We start from the raw sequence: 20,175 nt of genomic DNA on the forward strand, positions 1-20,175 counted from the left end.
TAACAAAAAAAATTGGAACCTTTTAGTATCACTTTAATAGATCTAAAGGGAGAAAAATTAGAGAAGTTCATTGTTGTGGTTTATATACTCCTTTACACATCAGCTTATGTCTTTGAAGTAAGGTAAATGTTTATTTTTATTTAATAGGCTGAATGTCATCCTGACTCTTGCACCCAAATGACGGCAACAGAACAATGGATATTTCTTTGCGCAGCTCATAAAACACCAAAAGAGGTGAGTCTGGCTTGTTACTATACTGTTTTATCAAGCAGAGTGCTTTTTAAAAGGACTGAAAAAACTGAAGTAAGGCTCCATTGACCTGGAGCAAGCATGATCCAGTAAAGTCTAAATATGTATGAACGTCTATTCTGCATGTGTGTTGCTAGGTACTGACACTAGGTAGAAAGTCAGAAAGACGGCCCTGATCCTGCTCCAAGTCAGTAATGTAAGGCCATATATCTATTCTTACAGGTTTTCTGAAACTATTTCTGCATGATATGGGGATAGATGGTACCCAGTTTGCACACTGCATATGTTGTATATCACCTTGTTGTCACTCTCTTGGCTGACCAGAACACTTTGCTTACTCATCACATCTCTGTACAGGCTCCTTTTTGCAATGCTTGGAGAATATGAGTGCTACTTCCACTTCCTGAAGTAGCCTGACACCTGACTTAGTCTGTTTATGCTTTGTTTTAGTGGATGCTTTAGACTTTCAGCCAAGTAAAAAAAAAAAAACAAAAAAACATGTAGCTCATATCGAAGTTTGGGATATCCATAAAAGTCTGGTATTAAAAGCAAACCTGTTGCACTGTGGGTCTACTGCTAATAAAACTGGGCAATTTCTTCAAATGGATATGTTTTGTATTTTTGATTGCTTTGGGACTGCTCATAAAAATGAAAGGTGCAACCTGGATGGTAGCTATTGGTAACACATCAAATGCTGTGCCCTTTTTATCTTCTACAGTAATAATACATATGATAGCTAATAAAAGGACCAAGGAAATGCAGAGTCCACCATTTATTCTTGTAATTTATTTTAGAGCAGATTTTTCATAAAGGCTTTTTATTATTGCAACCAATATCATTTTATTCTTTTCAGTGTTTAAGCAGTTTTTGTTGTTTTTTGTTTTAGTGTCCTGCCATAGATTACACAAGGCATACACTTGATGGTGCTGCATGCCTCTTGAATAGCAATAAATATTTCCCAAGCAGGTAAGTTTTTAAGATGAATGAAACTAGTTAATCCATGCTGCACTCAGATGTTACTTTTAATACACAGAATTAGCTGACACTGTTTTCAATCTGAGTAGGTAAACAAATGACCATTTAGTTTCATTGACATTTATGTAGTAATTTTTATATGTAATCTGTAAATGAATTGCTTTGACACCTGAAAGAATGGGAGTCAGTTGACACTAACTTACATCGGTACAAGTAATTGTTTAAAAAAAATTATTTTAACTTTTTTTACAGTTCTGTAAAGTACTTTTTTTTTTACAGCTCTGTAAGTTACTTTTAAGTGGAGCTCTCTGGTAATATTCTAAAAAAAGTGAAAAAGAGGTAATGGAGACAGATTTTCAGTGGATCAGTCAAGTTAAAACTAGGCACACTGGCTCCTGTTTGACAGCACTCCACAAAATGGGGACACCCCTTAGGGAAGGGAGGACAGCTCATAGTTTAGAATCTGTATATAAGGCTAATGAAAAGGCCAAACAACAAGAGTCAACAAGGTATAATGATAAAATGAAATAAAATTAGTTTGTAGTCAGAGAACACAGCAGCCAACGCGGATTAGTCTAAAACAAACTCTCTTTTGCCAGGGCTCAGGTTGCTGTGCAGCATGAGAACACGCAAAGATCCAAGGGTATTTGCAAACCATTATGAATCATCCCAGGTCATTTTCATGCCAAGAGTCCCACTGCTTAGAGTACCTAAGCCCCATCGAAGATGGAGTTTTTTTACCCCCAAAACACTTGTTTTTATTTTTTCTTACTATGATGTACCGTATTTTTCGCTCCATAAGACACACCTGACCATAAGACGCACCTAGGTTTTAGAGGAGAAAAACAAGAAAAAAAATATTCTCAACCAATGGACTGCAGACACAGTACAGGGGATGAGCAGAGACTGCGGACATAGTACAGGGGATGACCAGAGACTGCGGACACTTTTTTTTCAAAATGTTAGCTTTTTTTTTTATTAATTTTAAAAATTTAAAAAAATTGTGGTTATCAAATACCACCAAAAGTAAGCTCTATTTGTGTAAAAAAAAGGATAAACATTTAATTTGCTTGAAGTTGTTATGGATAATACTTGTGTGTATGTAAAATCTAGAAAATGTTTCTTCCATAAAGTAAATGAATGTTGTTTCCACAGGGTTAGCATAAAGGAATCATCTGTTGCCAAACTAGGATCAGTGTGCCGTAGGATTTATAGAATATTTTCACATGCTTACTTTCATCATCGGCAAATTTTTGATGAATATGAGGTATGTAGTTCATTATTTTTTTTACAAGGAAACAATGATGCGTAAAATATTTGTCCTCAATTCATATAATTAACTAGCTGTATATGAATGGAGCCTGAGAAAAAAAAAATGTCAACCCAGTATTATTTTGCACACATCTCAACTAAATACAGATCACAATCTTGATTACCTTTTCAATTATTTTTATAATTGAAAGTAGAATTTCTAGCCTTTCATACTCGATTATGTTTGTATGCTTTTGTGTTGGTGTGCTTCCAAAACAGATTAGCAAATAAATGTCTGTCATTTCCCTTTCTTTTTCTGTACCTTGAGAGTGACCATTAATGTCTCACACAATTTAGTCCTACTTTTTTGAATTAACCTCATCTAAGACCTATTGACATTCTTTTGGATTTGCATGGTTTTTTATCTCAGTTTGCTGACTGTAGCCATGTTGGATCTTTTCAGGTTAACGTTCTCTTAAAGTCCTATTTTATTCAAACAAAAAGAGGTTTATACTTACCTGCTCTGTGTAATTGTATTGCACAAAGTGGTCCCTTACCTTTTTCTTTGGTGGTCCCTCACTGGCACTCTCTGCTCCTCCCCCTTCTTTGGTTTTCTCTTCCATTCTAGTAGTAATATCTAAAATTAATAATTTTTGTTGGTTGAACTAGATGGACTAGTATCTTTTTCAACCTCACTATGTAATACTGTTATCTTTTCTCAGCTCCTTTTCATTGTACTGGAACAGACAAACAGATGTGATCAAATAATATTTCAAAATAGTTAGAAATGGACGAATGTTTTTTTCAATCTTTGATATACAGGAGACAGACAAAATAATAGAAATGCCTAATATATTCATTTTAAAGACCTTCTTTGCCTTCATAATAGTTTGAATTTACTGGACACCTGCCTCACAATTCCTAAACAAACAGATTATAGCATCCTGTTCTTTAAAACAGGAAAAACGATTTGTGTTTTGAACTGATGCAGTAACCATTGAAATGCATGAAAATGTGTGTTGAAATGCATATCTACGTACACCATGCACATTAATGTGTGTTGACATGCAATATACAGTGTAATGACATCCAATTTGATGCATTTCTTTTGATTTCAATGTAAAATGCATCAGAAAAAAAGCACAAAGGTATGTTTTGATCTTGAGGCCCATTCATACTAGGGCGGTTTGATCCGGTGTACTAAACGCATGTGTGTTGTGGTAAGGAAACCACACCACACACATATTATATATTGTTGAGACTGGTCACCTTGACAGATACATTTTCCATTTTCTTCCCATGAACTACAAATCAAGTACTGACAATATGGATTCTGTGGAACTCTATTAGGTATGAATGTTGCTTTTGCAGTTGTGTTTGTGGTTCAGTTAACTGCTTCTCGATTGCGCTATAGCAGAACTACTGCTACAGGACCAGCAGGGCTGCGCAAAATCACGTGTAGATATACATGATTTTGCATTTCCGGGTAGGGGGCACGCCATTGGCGGCTACAGCTGTCGATCACTGGGTCCCGGCCGGAGATTCTCCACTGGCACCTGGCGATTGCCGAGGAACACTGACAGGGCAGAGGTCTGTATGTAAACAATACAGATCTCTCCCCTGTCAGCACCAGTATGCTGCTTTGTATTGCTCTGCATAGCAGAGCAATACAAAGAAGCATGCTTGCACAGTAAAGCACACACAGCACAGGTAGTAAAACGGCACATAGTTAAACCTTTGATTGGCCCAGATGTTAACCCCTTTCTGCTCAGTGTCATTAGTACAGTGTCAGTGCTTTTTATTAGCACTGATCACTGTATTCGTGCCACTGGGGATGTCAGTGGCAGTTAGTCAATCCCCCCCTCCCCCCAGTGTCAGAATGCCCGCCGCAGTCCCGCTATACGTCGCTGACTAGTATTGAAAAAAAAAATCCAGTATATATATCGCCATTTGTAGACGCTACAACGTTCACGTAAACCAATTAATTTACACATATTGGGATTTTTTTTTAGCAAAGACATGTAGCACAATACATTTTGGCCTACATTTATGATGCAATTTTGATTTTTTTTTTTTTTTAATTTTACTTGAGGTTTTATAGCAAAAAAAAAGTAAAAATATTGTTTGTTGTTTTTTCATAATTGTTGGTCTTTTTTTGTTTATAGTACGAAAAATAAAAAACCCAGAGGCGATCAAATACCACCAAAAGAAAGATATGTGGGGAAAAAAGCACACAAATTTCATTTGGGTGCAGCGTTGCATGACCACGCAATTGTCAGTTAAAGTAACGCAGCGCCGTATCGCAAAAAATGGCCTGGTCAGGAAGGGCGGTAAATTGTCTGGAGGGCAAGTGGTTAAAGGATCAGATCACCTTTCATAACATGTTACACCCATATTCAGGGTGTAACATGTTATTGTGGGACCAGTTGTGCTCTTAGAATATAGTGTGCTGGCGGGGGGAATCATACCATGAGATGGATGGAGGAATCTTACATTTTTTTTGATCACTCAACAGGCTAAACGTAATAAAGCGAAACGTCTATGGACAGCTTAATTTAAAGGGAAACTCTTCTTTCATGTGGTGTAACAGCTGTTTTGTAAACCTCCTATATTTTATATTAAAAAAACTTAAGCTATGTCTGAGAAACTACATTTTGTGAAAAGTAGACTTTTATGGTTGTATTATTATACACTGCTGTATCTCAAGTACTAGAATATGATGTTGAATTATGTTGTTTTTTTTCCCCTTTTATAGAATGAAACATTTTTGTGTCATCGCTTCACAAAGTTTGTGATGAAATATAACCTTATGTCCAAAGATAACCTGATTGTTCCTCTCTTGGATGAAGAAGTGCAAAGTTCATCTGCCAGGGAAAGTGAAGCATAATTATATTCATGTTCAGATAATCCAACATGAACTTATTGTTGATGAATTGATACAGCTATTAACAAATCTGTACTGTATATATCTTTTAAATCAAGAAAACTCTGTATCATGTCTTCTAGTGCAGTAGTTATCAGCCTTTTCCAACTTTCTTGACATAGTAGGGACTGCTTTTGTTTTGAGGGTTTTTTTTGTTTTTTTTTAAGCTTCAAATATGTTTTGTTAAGATATTGATCACAAGTGAAATTATGTTTTACCATGTTGGAAAGAAGCAAATATGTATTGGTTAAGTACCTTGTAGTTGCGCAAAAAAAAAGCAGAAATATTGGAAAAGGGATATCTTGTAAAGGCTAACAGAAAATGTATTTGCAGGGCAAGCTGTTTGAGCCCATAGGCTCTAAAATTAGATACATTTGCAAATATAGCCTGAAATAATAGGAATCAAACTGTTTTATCATTGTATACTCCACACAATATCCAGTTTGTTTTTGTCAATTCAGGTTTCAGTTTGTAAATAATGCCCGTTAATTGGTCCTTGGGGCTAAACTACAAAGGCAGTTTTAAACTTGCTACTGAAAGATTTAACCACTTGTTGATGGCCACCTCATTAAGCTTGAGCTACACAGCAGAATTTACTAGCTCAGTTGTGCTACTGAAATGGCTAGCGATTTAATAGCTAGCAATAGCACTTGATTCTAACACAGATGTAGCTAATGGCTCCCTGAGAAGTAAGCTACACAAATAGCGTGTAGTAGTGGTCAGTGTCGCATAATCGCACAAGGCTGTACTCATGTGTGATAGATTACTACAAGATGCTACTGCATGTTTGTAGCTTAGAGAGCCATCTGCTCTATCTGTTAAGCCGCGCATACTTGGATTGAAATTTGGCTGGTTCATGTATGGTCTAGCTGGTTGTACATAAGATAATCTGTTGACCAACTCGTGTACAACCAGCCTGACGGGTCTTTCCCTGAACGATCAGTACCTCTGGCTTTAGCTGGCAACAATGATCATTGTATTCTGCCGACAGAGGAGGTTCCTGAATGTTAGAGTACAAGACATCCACCTTGAAATCGGCTCTTTTTTTCATTTTAAGCTGCTGGCTGAATGAAAAAAAAAAGTATCATGTATGGCCAGCCTTAAGCAATCATTAATTAGTAATTAATTGTAACAGATGTTAGTAACATGGTTGAGCTAAGTTTAAAATCTTCTAGCTCCAGTGTAATCAGGTGAATTTTAGCAAGTAGTGACTCTTAGCAACTTTTGACGCTTTTTAGCCTTTAGGTTCCAAATCTTGCAATGCAATTTGTTTTCGGTAGACCTTTAAAGGGATAGCTTTAACAATATTTTTTAGCACTCAATAGTATTTACCGTTACATATTATCAAAATACTATAATATTTCATTTTAAAGAGAATGAAATGTTTTAATATTTCACAAAAAGTACTGTAGCATGCAGTGGATTGTCCTCTGTTACAGATCCTGTAATTGTGCATCATTTATAATAAATATTTTATTTAGTAGTTTTTTTTCTCAGCTCAACAGCAGAGTGTTCCTGGATATTATTTTAAATAAGATGATTATATAATATATGTAGTGCATTTTAAAGGGTTGGAATAGTATTAACGGGGAAAAATGCATATATAGAAAGAGCGCAAATGAAAATAGCAGTTGCATGCTCTATAGTAGCAAAACCTGGTCACAATCCAAGTAATCCACTTGTCCCCAATATACTTTATTTATACACACAGACTAAACAAATCTTGCCTGGATCATTCCATACTAACGCACTTCGTTCACCTAATGGGCCTTATCATAGAGTTGGAGGCAGTGGGTGAAGCATGTGTTAGCGAGTCCTTTTCACCAGAATATGTGCGTATGTATGTATGTATGTATGTATGTATATATACTGATCCAATCAGCCATAACCTTATGACCTTCCACCTAATATTGTGTTGGCCCCCCTTTTCCTTCCAAAATGGCCCTGATACATCGAGGCATGGACACCACTAGACCTCTGAAGGTATGCTATGGTATCTGGCATCAAGCCGTAAGTAGCAGACCCCTTTTAGTCGTGTAAGTTGCGAGGTGGGGACCCCATGGATCTGACTTGTTTATCCAACACATCCCACAGATGCTTGAAGGATTGAGATCTGGAGATTTTGGAGGTCATGTCAACACCTTAAACTCTGTGTTCCTCAAACTGTTCTTGAACCATTTTTGCAGTTTGGCAGGACGTATTAGCATGCTAAGAGGCTTTTGCCATTGGGGAATACTACAGGAAAAAATAGTCAACGCTAAATAACACTAGATTAAAATATAAATTACCTTTTGAGTGAAAAATCTTCAGTACATGAGATACAAAAATTTAATTCAAATCGTATATGTGCAAAAAATCACCTCCAATTACTATCCTATAATCAATGTCCAAATTAAAAATCAATCCATATTCATAAATGAACCGATATTATAGAAAATAATCAAGCAGTGTTGAAAAATAAATGTCCAATCCATAAAGTGTATGTCCAAATTCTTATAATTTCCAAAAACGGTGCAAGGAAAAAAGGAAAGAACTTCTTCACCCTGTCACTAGCCATGTACCATCCTTATGTACTCAACAGAGGGCTAAAATACAGATGCATGTATTACAGCCAGCCTTGTATAATCCAAGCACTAACTCCAGTGTTCCAATCCCTGGTCACCACTCAGATGTCCTAGAAGGGATATTTTGATTCAAGTAAGGTGATTGGCTGGGCCAATCTAGCAGCTTTATTTTCTTTCTTTGAAACCAATTGAGAGTTTCCTTGGCTTTGTGTTTGGGATCATTGTCTTGCTGAAATGTCCACCCTCATTTCATCTTCATTGTCCTGTTAGATGGCAGCAGATTTTTATCAAGAATGTCATGGTACATTTTTCCATTCATCCTTCCTTTAATGAAATGAAGCCAGTACCGTATGCTAAAAAACAGTCCCACACCATGATGTTCCCACCTCCAAACTGTTTGGTGTTTTTAGGGTGATGTACAGTGCCATTTGACCTCCAAACATGGTGTGTATTATAGCATCTAGAGAGTTAAATTTTGGGCTCATCTGACCAGACTATGTTCTCTCAGTATTTCACAGGCGTGTATGAATGTTGTACAGGAAACTTTAAACGAGCTTCAACATGCTTTTCCTTCAGCAATGGAGTCTTGCGTGGCGACTGTGCATTGTTTTTTTTGTTTTTTTTTAAATTGTACCTGCTAATTCTAGGTCTATCTGAAGTTCTCCACAAGTGGTCCTTGGCTGTTGGGCAACTCTTCTGATTCTTTTCACTCCTCTGTCAGAAATCTTGCGAGGAGCACCTGGTTGTGGCCAGTTTATGGTGAAATGATGCTCTTTCCACTTCCAGATTATGGCCCCAACAGTGCTCACTGGAACATTCAGAAGTTTAGAAATCCTTCTGTAACCAATTCCATCAGTATGTTTTGCAACAATAAGGCTGCAAAGGTCTTGAGAGAGCTACAGTTGCAAGAAAAAGTATGTGAACCCCTTGGGATTACGTGGAGTTTTGCATGAATTGGGCATAAAATGTGCTCTGAACGTCATCTAAGTCACAACAATAGAAGAACACAGTCTGCTGAACATAATACTACACAAACATTAGATGTTGCCATGGTTTAATTGCACATAACATGTAAACATTCACAGTGCAGGGAGGAAAAAGTATGTGAGGCCCTAGCTTAATGACTTCTCCCAGAGCTAATTGGAGCCAGGAGTGAGCCAGCCTTGACTCCAATCAGTGTGATGATATTGGATGTGTTGCTGACAGCTGTCCTGCCCTTAAAAAACACACACCTGTTTTGGGTTTACTGGTTTCAAGAAGCATTGTCTGATGTGAACCATGCCTCGCAGAAAAGAGCTCTCAGAAGACCTACGATGAAGAATTGTTGACTTGCATGAAGCTGGAAAGGGTTACAAAAGTATCTCCAAAAGCCTTGAGGTTCATGTGTCCATGGTAAGACAGACTGTCTACAAATGGAGAAAGTTTAGCACTGTTGCTACTCTCCCTGGGCGTGGTCGTCCTGTAAACATGACTGCAAGAACACAGCGCAGAATGCTTCATGAGGTAAAGAAGAATCCCAGAGTGTCAGCTAAAGACCTACAGAAATCTCTGGCACATGCTAACATTTTTGTTGACACATCTACAATAAGGAAAACATTAAACAAGAATGGAGTACATGGGAGGACACCACGGAGGAAGCCGTTGCTGTCCAAAAAGAATATTGCAGCACGTTTGAAGTTTGCAAAAGAGCACCTGGATGTTCCACAGCACTACTGGCAAAATATACTGTGGACAGATGAAACCAAGATTGAGTTGTTTGGGAAGAACACACAACACTATGTGTGGAGAAAAAAAGGCACAGCACACCAACATCAAAACCTCATCCCCACTGTAAAACATGGCGGAGGGAGCATCATGGTTTGGGGCTGCTTTGTTGCCTCAGGGCCTGGACGGATTGTTGTCATTGATGGGAAAATGAATTCCAGAGTTTATCAAGACATTTTGCAGGAAAACGTACGACCATCTGTCCGCCAACTGAAGCTCCGCAGAGGATGGGTGATGCAACAGGACAATGACCCAAAGCATACAAGTAATTCAACAAAACAATGGCGGCAACAGCACAGAATATGCCTTCTGGAGTGGCCCAGTCAGAGTCCTGACCTCAACCCGATTGAAATGCTGTGGCATGACCTTAAGAGAGCGGTTCATACCAGACATCCCAAGAATATTACTACACTGAAACAGTTTTGTGAAGAGGAGTGGTCCAAAATTACTCCAGATCGTTGTGCAGGTCTGATCTGCAACTACAGGAAATGTTTGGTTGAGGTTATTGCTGCCAAAGGAGGGTCAACCAGTTATTAAGTCCAAAGGTTCACATACTTTTTCCTCCCTGCACTGTGAATGTTTACATGTTATGTGCAATTGAACCATGGCAACATCTAATGTTTGTGTAGTATTATGTTCAGCAGACTGTGTTCTTCTATTGTTGTGACTTAGATGACGTTCAGAGCACATTTTATGCCCAATTCATGCAAAACTCCACGTAATCCCAAGGGGTTCACATACTTTTTCTTGCAACTGTATTTGCTTTTACCCATCTTGAGATGTTTCTTCTGTGACACCTTAGTAATGAGACTTTTTATAGGTCATCAGTTGAGAATGAACCAACTGAGATTAATTTGCACTGACAAGGGGCAGGAGGAGTGCTTTCTAATTACTGCTAGATTTCAGCTGGTGTCTTGGCTGTCCATACCTTTTTTGCACCTCCCTTTCTTCATGTGTCCATTACTTTTTCCCTGTGTCATTCCATTTTATTATACATAACTTAACATCTGAACATATTTCTTTTGATTTCTTTGTAAGTATGGATTGCATGGGTTGTTACTGACCTCGGCCTGTTAATCAACAATGTTTTTTGCCTGCCGCTTGGACTGATCTTTTGCTCTGCTACTGTTGTAGTGGGGTCCAAAATAACACAGGGGTCTCGCATATGTGAGGGGCTTCAGAGTAGTGTTCTGGAAATTACAAAACCCAGAAAAAAGCAAAAACTTTTTTTTCTCTACTCAGATCAGGGTTTGGAGTCCGGAGGCTTCATAGAGATTTGGTGGGAAGAAGTTTTTACTTCTGTGCCCAGGTCTTACCTGACCGAGGCCCTAAGCCTGATGTTCCAACCTGCTGCCTGGAGCAATACTTTGGCTGTGCTGACCATATCTCTGCCTGCTGCCTTCACTAACCCAGTACTTTTATGGACCATGTTCCTGCCTATTGCCTGGACCAATACTTTGGCTGTGCTGACCCAGTACTTTTTATGGACCATGTTCCTGCCTATTGCCTGGACCAATACTTTGGCTGCGCTGACCCAGTACTTTTTATGGACCATGTTCCTGCCTATTGCCTGGACCAATACTTTGGCTGTGCTGACCTAGGACTTTTTTTGGACCATGTTCCTGCCTGCTACCTGGATGTCAGCCTGCTGCCTGTACTGACCCTGGCCTGTTTATCAACCATATTCCTACCTGCTGCCTGGACGATTCCTTTTGCCTGTTGCTGACCACATCTGTGCCTGCTTCCTGGACCAATGCTCTCCTCTGTGGACAACTGCTCTACCAAAACCACAGGTCTTTCATTTACTTTTGTTTAGCTAGCCTCTGAAAAAGTCTCACACGTGGTATTGCCATACTCAGGAGTAGTAGCAAAATGTATTTTGGGATCTCATTCTTGGTATTTCCATGCTGTGTGCAAGAAATATCTTGTAAATTGACAATTTGTCATTTTGCAGGTGTTTCCATTGTCCTGGTGCGCCAGGTAGTCAGGAAATTAGACGTCCCTAGAACAGAACACCTGAAGGTGCTTCTTGGATGTTGCACCTCTATATAAGGCTAGGCGAAAAAGTCTCACACGTATGGTATAATCAGGAGGAGTAGCAGAATGTATTTTGGGGTGTAATTGCAAGTATGCCTATGCTGTGTGAGAAATAATATGTTAATATGACAATTTTGTGGAAAAAAAAATTGTATTTAATTTCTTCATTTTCCAAAGAATCATGGGAAATTACAACTTCAAAAAACTCACCATCCCTTTTACTAAATACCTTGGACTCTCTACTTTCCACAAAGGGGTCAAAAGTTATGAAGAAAAACTTATTTGCAAAATTTTATTATAGAAACTAAGAGACACTTTATATTTTTTTCCAAAATGTTCAGTATTTTTTCGCTTATATCCCCAAAAATGAAAAAAAAAAACAGCAGTGATTAAATACCATAAAAAGAAAACTCTATCTCAAAAAAATTATAAATTAGTTTGGTTACAGTGTTGCATGACTAATTGTTTTTCAAAATGTGAGAACACTGAAAGCTGAAAATTGGCCTGGGCAGGAAGGGGGTAAAAGTGCCGGTATTAAAATGGTTAAATTATTATTTTTTTTTTCTCATTAATCTACACTCTCCTATCCAACAATATCCTATAAAGAGACTTTTAGAAATATTTGCAAATTTATGAAAAAGTGAAAACTGAAATATCACATTGGCATAAGTATTCAGATCCTTTGCAACAACACTTGAAATTTAGCTCAGGTGCCCCCATTTCTCTTAATCGTTGCCGAGATGTTTTTGCACCTTAATTGGAATCCACCTGTGGTACATTAACCACTTACCGTCCACCCTATAGCAGATTAACTGCTACAGGGCAGACGTTCTGTGCAAAATCACATATATAAATGTGATTTTGCACTTCTGCCACAGGGGGCATGTGCGCGCCACCAGAGCACCTCTTCTGTTATTGGTCACAGCAGAAGCTGATGAACAGGTGTTGGTCAATGGATGATCGCTGAGCACACTGACAGAACACAGCTCTCCCTATGTAAACGAGGCAGAGCTGTGTTCCGTCAGCGGCGATCTGCTAGATTTTCTTCCCTGCAATGCAGGAAATAAAATATAGCAGATTGCCAAGTAAAAACAGCACCAAGTGTACACAAAACACATAGGCACACAGTTAACCCTTTGATTGCCCTAGATGTTTACTACAGTGACAGCGTATATTTTTTAGCACTGATCACTGTATTAGTGTCACTGGTTCCCACATACAACAGTGTCAGTTACTGTCAGACTGTCTGCCATAATATCACATTCCCACTAAGTCACTGAGCGCCACCATTACTAGTATAAAAAAAATTCCAGTATATATACCATAGTTTGTAGACGCTATAACTTTTGCACAAGCCAATCAACACACTTACTGGGATTTTTTTTTTTAGCAAAAATATGTAGCAAAACACATTTTCGCCAAAATGTATGAAGAAATTTTATTTTATAAATTTTTTTATTGATATGTTTTATAGTAGAAAGTAAAAAATATATATTTTTTTAAATTTTGTTCTGTTTTCATTTATAGCCCGAAAAATAAACCCAGAGGTGATTGAATACCACCTAAAGAAAGCTCTAGATGATCTAGAAAGCTCTACATGATAAAAATTAAATTTACGGACAGTGTCGCATGACCGTGCAATTTTCAGTTAAAGTAACGCTGTGCCATATACTGAAAAAAAAATTGGCCTGGTCATGATGGGGGGGTTGTTAAATCTCCCGGAGGTCAAGTGGTTAAATTGATTGGACATGATTTGGAAAGGCACTAGCTCTCTATAAAATGACTTACAGCTGAAAATGGATACTGTATCACAACTAAAGCCATGAGGTCAAAGGATCTGCCTGTGGAGCTCAGAGATAGGATTATTGCAAGGCACAGATCTGGTGCATTCTATAAGCAAAAGTTCTGTTGCACTGAAGGTTCCCAAACGCGCAGTGGCCTCTATAATTCTGAAATTTAAAAAGTTTGGCACTATCAGGACTCTTCCAAAAGCTGGTCGCCTGGCCAAACTGAGCAATTGGGAGAGAAGGGCCCTAGTAAGAGAGGTGGCCAAGAACCCAATAGTCACTCTCACTGAGCTGCAGAGGTTCTGCGTGGAGATGGGACAAAGTTTCAGGAGGACAACCATCATTGCAGCCCTCCACCAACCTAGGCTGGATAGCAGAGTGGCTAGACTGAAGCTTCTTCTCAGTGCAAAACACATGAAAGTGCGCTTGGAGTTTGCAAAAGAGCACCTGAGGGACTGTGAGGAGCAAGATTCTCTGATCTGAAGAAACTAAGATTGAACTGTTTTGCCTCAATTCTAAACATTGTCTGGTGAAATCCAAACACCACTGGTGGTGGCAGCATCATGCTGTGGGAGTGTTTTTTCAGTAGCAGGGACTGGGAGAATGTTCAGGTTTGAGGGAAAGCTGAATGGAGCAAAGTACAGAGATATCCTCAATGAAAATCTGTTCCACAGTGCTCAGGACCTCAGACTGGACCAAAGGTTTACCTTCCAACACAACGATCCTAAGCATACAGCCAAAACAACACAGGAGTGGCTTAAGGACAACTCTGTGAATGTCCTAGAGAGGTCCAGCCAGAGTCATTCGCGGCCACAACTGTCAATCACCCAGTCCCGCCTGGTAATTACCAACAATCACCGAAGGGGAGGAGGGCTGCTTTGTTTACTAACAGTCGTTCTCCCTGTTGCTTTGGGCACACTGCTCTGGATGGCTGCGCACAGCCATTCAGAGCAGTGTGCTTACAGTAAAGAACCCCGCCCCCTAGTAAAACACTCCCAGCACACAGTTAACCCTTTGATCGCCCCTCATGTTAACCCCTTCCTGCCCAGTGCCATTATTACAGTGTCTGCTTTTTTTGTTAGCACTGATCACTATATTGGTGTTACTGGGGATGTCACTGACACTAAGTCAGTTCCCCCCAATGTCAGAATGCCTGCCGCAGTCCAGCAGTCCCGCTAGAAGTCGCTGATCGCCGCCATTATTAGTAAAAAAAAAATTCCAGTATCTATACCGCCATTTGTAAACGCTATAACTGTCACGTAAACCAATTCATGTACACGTATTGGGATTTTTTTTTGTAGCAAAGACATGTAGCAGGATACATTTTGACACATTTATGAAGAAATTAGATTTTTAAAATTTTTGTTACTGGACATTTTTAACTATTTCTGCGCCACCCTATAGTAGAAATACTGCTACAGGGTGCCAAAGGGTACGCAAAATCATGCGTGTGTGCATATATACAGTTGTGTTCAAAATAATAGCAGTCAGACATCACTAACCTGATCAATCACTGTTTTTGGTAGAAATTATATTTCTACATGGCAAATAATTTACTAGCAGGTGTAGTAGAGTAATAGAAATCCAACAGACCCAACAGTCATGACATGCATGCTGCTGATTCTGTGTAATGAAATCACTAATTGAAAGGGGCATGTTCAAAATAATAGCAGTGTGGAGTTCTATTAGTGAGGTCATTATTCTTTGAAAAACAGGTGGCAATTATTGCCCTTATTTAAGGAAGGAAGGCAGCAAATGTACATGCTGGTTACAGTGCATTTAACAACAATCAGCTCCAGGAAGATCAAAGAATGTCTAAAGCTACCTGTGAGTACTGTTACAATTAGAAGACGCCTATGTGAAGCCAAGCTATCTGCAAGAAGCCCCCGCAATTCCCACTGTTGAAAAAAAGACATGTGCTGAAGAGGTTACAATTTGCCAAAAAGCACATTGACTGGCCTAAAGAGAAATGGTGCAACATTTTGTGAACTGATGAAAGTAAGATTGTTCTTTTTGGGTCTAGTGGCTGGAGACAGTTTGTCAGATGACCCCCAAACACTGAATTCAAGCCACAGTACACTGTGAAGACAGTGAAGAATGGTTGCGCAAGCATCAGGATATGGGGATGTTTCTCATACTACGGTGTTGGGCCTATTTATCGCATACCAGGGATCATGGATCAGTTTTAATACATCAGAATACATGAAGAGGTCATGCTACCTTATGCTGAAGAGGAAATGCCCTTGAAATGGGTGTTCCAACAAGACAACAACCCCAAACACACCAGTAAACGTGCAGCATCTTGGTTCCAGACCAACAAGATTGAAGTTATGGAGTAGCCAGCCCCGGATTTTAATCCAAAAGAAAACTTGTGGGGTGACATCAAAAATGCAGTTTCTGAGGCAAAACCAAGAAATAGAGAAGAACTGTGGAATGTAGTCCAATCATCCTGGGCTGGAATACCTGTTCACAGGTGCCAGAAGTTGGTTGACTCCATTCAACACAGATGTACAGCAGTTCTCAGAAACAGTGGTTAGACAACTAAATATTAAATAAGTGATTCAAAGGAAAGCAAAATCTTAAAACATTTTTCAGTTTATATAGTGAATGTTTGAGTTTGTAAAGAAGAATACAAACACAGCTATTTTTTTTTTGAACAGTCTAATATTCACTTTTCTTCAATTTTCTTAGAGGAACAATACAAATTTAATATATTTTTCTTCATGTTTTGATTTGGAATAGAATGTGTAGTGTTCCCAATGCATTTGTGTGTATGGAAATAAAAGCTATTAGAAGGATTTTGAGCTTTATTCACTTTTTTCAACACACTGCTATTATTTTGAACAAAACTGTGTATATATATATATTTGTGATTCGCACTCCTGAGGTTTTCGCGCCCCTCCCAGATAGTGTCATATTGCCTATCAGTACACCAGTAATCACATTACCCCTTGATTGCCAGGAACACGTTCACATACACAATAAACCTCCATTGCTAGTATAGTTTCTGAATGAATCAATATCTTTGATCAGACCAGCACTATACCAGCGTTCACATTAGTATAGTGTCCCCAAAAACACAGCGCTAGTGGGATCAGCCCCAGCACCTGCGTTTAGCCTCTACCCTTACCCCCCCCCCCCTTCTACCCCAGCAAGTGCAGTGTCAGTAGGTCACTGTCACTTGATACATTGCACACAAAACCAGTGTTCGCAGAATCAGGCCTGAGCTCTGTTAGCACTTGCCGGTAAATTTTTTTCAAGCGGTTCAAGCAGTACCTGACAGCCAGGTGCTCTTTTTCCTATGAGTAGCACTAGCTACCTATATATTTAGTGGCCAAAATGTCGATGAAAAGGTACTCTGGTGAAGAGGCCTACAGGATTCTGAGCATGTCAGATGAGAGTGAAGGGGAAGACTCACTGACACAATCAGCCTCAGAATACAAACCTGTAGACAGCAGCGGCACGCTGACAGATAGCTCAGATGATGGAGAAGAGGTCCCTTCTAAGATCAGGCATACCCGACCCCATTCCCAGGTTGCTGAGATGTTACAATCGCATGATGACTTTCATATGCAGCAGAGTGCCAGTACTAGTGTCACTCTACCTTTTGGTGAACTAGCGAGCACCAGTGGCCTAGTACATCCTGGTCTTTCACATACCAGCGCTGTAGTATCCCTTGGTGACGTGGCGAGTCCCATAAGTGCAGTACAAGCTGGTGCAGTGGTGAGCACAAGCAGTGTCCCGCAGCCACCAAGAATTTGCACACAGGCCCATAGAGCAAGTATCCTTTCTGTTGTCCTCGGGGTGATCCTAAATTTGACCAGCTCCACAAAATTCGGCTCCTCGTAAATCACTTTAACCAAAAATTTGCAGATATCTATACTCCCCAGCAAAACATCTGCATTGATGAGTCCCTCATTAATTTTTCTGGCCGCCTTGCAGTCAAACAATTTCTCCCCAGCAATAGTGCCAGATATGAGGTCAAGATGTATAAGACCTATGAGAGTGCAACAGGCCATATAAGTTTCGGATTTACGAGGGAAAAGTCACGTGGAGCCCGCCGGATGCCCAGACTACATGGGGAGCAGTGGCAAGCTAGTTTGGGACTTGGTGTCATCCTTTTTTCCATATGGGGTACCACTTATATGTGGACAATTTTTATTCAAGCGTGCCACTATTTAGACATTTGTACAATCTTGGAATTGGCGCATGTGGCACCAGACAACCTAACCGCCGGGGCTTCCCCCAACGGCTTTTAAATACTTGTCTTAGAAAGGGGAAAAAGCCGGCTTGAGAAATGAGGATGTCATTCAGCTGCAGTATCGACTTGTTTATTCTGACAGCAACAGGGTTTTGCTCAGAATATACATATGTAGGTGTGTGCAATGCTGCTGGATGAGACTTTTCATCCGTAGTTAAAAAAAAGAGCATATATGCCGAAGCATGGGGGCATGGGGTGGCCAGTGGGTGGATGGCCCCTATGCTTCAGCATACAGTATATATTTTATATTTGTTGGCACATTTCATGTGTGCCCACCATTAGAAGTGGGTGGATGCAGGGTGGTATATTCTTATTGTGGGCATACCACACACTTTTTCTGGCAGAGATTTCTTTTCTATTTTTCATTCACCCTACAGGCTGCATACAAAAAAAAAGAACATAGCATATATACCCAAGAAGGACCAGCAACGTACTGGTACATCACTGTACTATGGGTATGCCAGGATGATCCCTACAGCTGCAGGCATCATCCTGGTATTGTTTTTTTCAGCCGGCGATCAGCTTTCATGTAAAAGCAATCCTAGTGGCTAATTAGCTGCAGGATTGCTTTTACCAGCAGCGGCAGAAGATGAACCCCTCCCCCACTGCCTTTCACGGCCTTCTCAGGCAGTCCCATCCCATCGGGGGAATCTGACAATGCAGCCGGTGTTTCTGCCAGCTGACCATAGAGCTGATTGGAGACCAGAAAGGTGCCAATCATCTCTACAGTCTAAGAAATCGGAAGCTATGAGCATTTCATCACTTCAGTTTCGCAGGATATAAACAGCGCCATTTGTAAATTGGGAAAGCATCTGATCACACCGATCTTGGTGAGATTAGATAATGTAAGGGCAGAGGAGATATCTGGAGTCTGATAGACCCCAGATTTCTCAAAAAAGAATATATGACAATGCCCATTGAAGTTATAGGGGATATTTGCTGTCCTTGTGATAGCATTAAAGTGATCAAAAAAAATAAAAAAATTAAAGGGACAGTGTAAAAATAATTAGAAATTTCAAATTAACTTAAATAAAGCACCCTCGTCCCCCCACACACGCGTGCACTTGCATGCATGAGTGTTGACCCTATGCCAGTATGTAAACAGCGGTTGCACCATGCATGTGAGGTATCACCGCGAACGTCAGATCAAGGGCAGTAATTCTAGCACTAGAACTCCTCTGTAAATCTAAAATGGTAGCTTGTAAAGGATTTTAAAGCGTTACCTATGGATATTAAAAATGTATGCAGTTTGTTGCCATTGCACGGGGCATGCGCAGTTTTAAAGCACGTCATGTTTGGTATCTATTTACCCAGCATACCATCATATTTTATATTTTACCAAATAATTGGTCAATATATTGTGTTTTTGTGCATTAAAAGTAAAAAAGTGTATTTTAAAAAAAAAAATTGTGTTTGAAAAATCGCTGCGTGAGTACTATGTGACATAAAAAATTGCAGCACCCAAAATTTTATTCACTAGGGTGTCTGCTTTAAAAAAATATATTATGTTTGGTAGTTCAAACTAATTTCCTAGCCAAAAATACAGATTTTTTTTCATGTGAACAAGAAGTGTCAGAAAAGGCTTGGTCTTCAGGTGGTTGGAAGAGTGAATGATGTGTGGCATAAACTTCTAATGCTGGGCATAAAATGCCCCCACCCCCCAAAATGACCCTTTTTGGAAAGTAGACACCCCAAACTATTGGCTGAGAGGCATGTTGAGTCAGTAGAATATTTTTTTTTTTTTACCACAAGTTTTTGGAAAAAATGTGAAAATGTTTTTTTTTTTTTTTACACAAAATTGTCTCTTAAATGATTTATTGGTCACACATGCCATGGGTATATGTGGAATCGCTCCCCAAAATACATTCTGCTACTTCTCCCGAGTATGGGGATACCACATGTGAGAGACTTTTTTGCAGTCTAGCTCAGTACAGGACCCCAAAATCCAATAAACACCTTCAGGCTTTTAAAGGGCTTTATTTCTTCATTATACTTCCTGACTACCTATCTCAGTTTCGGAGGCCCTGAAATGCCAGGATAGCACCAAAACAACCCCACCCCCAAATGACCCCTTTTTGTAAATTAGACACCCCAAAGAATTTGATAAGAAGCATGGTGAGTATTTTGCAGATCTTGTTTGTTGCCACAAGTTTGTGGAATATGAAGAATGAAAACAAAAACATTAACTCGGTATAAGTAGCAGAATGTATTTTGGGATGTACTTACACATATACCCATGGCTTGTGTGAGCAATATATCATGTAAGTGACAACTTTGTGTAAAAAAAAAAAAACACCTTTTTGTCATTTTCCAAAAAATAGTGGAAAAAAATAAATCTACCATGCACTCAATATGCCTGTCAGC

The 20,175-nt window shown here is 39.4% G+C and overlaps 1 protein-coding gene across 1 annotated transcript in view; it reads left to right on the plus strand.

Annotated features, from left to right (window-relative positions):
- MOB4 (MOB family member 4, phocein) overlaps window positions 1-6,900 on the plus strand; it is a 36,089-nt gene extending 29,189 nt beyond the window's left edge. The window contains exons 5-8 of the mRNA XM_089692699.1: window positions 148-234; window positions 1,136-1,215; window positions 2,380-2,491; window positions 5,231-6,900. Of these exons, the coding sequence (XP_089548825.1) occupies window positions 148-234; window positions 1,136-1,215; window positions 2,380-2,491; window positions 5,231-5,362 (411 nt within the window). The 3' untranslated portion in view covers window positions 5,363-6,900. The remainder of the gene's footprint in view (window positions 1-147; window positions 235-1,135; window positions 1,216-2,379; window positions 2,492-5,230) is intronic.
- The last annotated feature ends 13,275 nt before the right edge of the window (window positions 6,901-20,175 follow it).

This window comes from Staurois parvus, unplaced genomic scaffold, assembly GCF_062004578.1.
Source record: "Staurois parvus isolate SC_StPar_1 unplaced genomic scaffold, SC_StPar_1.0 ptg000601l, whole genome shotgun sequence".
Taxonomy (NCBI): domain Eukaryota; kingdom Metazoa; phylum Chordata; class Amphibia; order Anura; family Ranidae; genus Staurois; species Staurois parvus.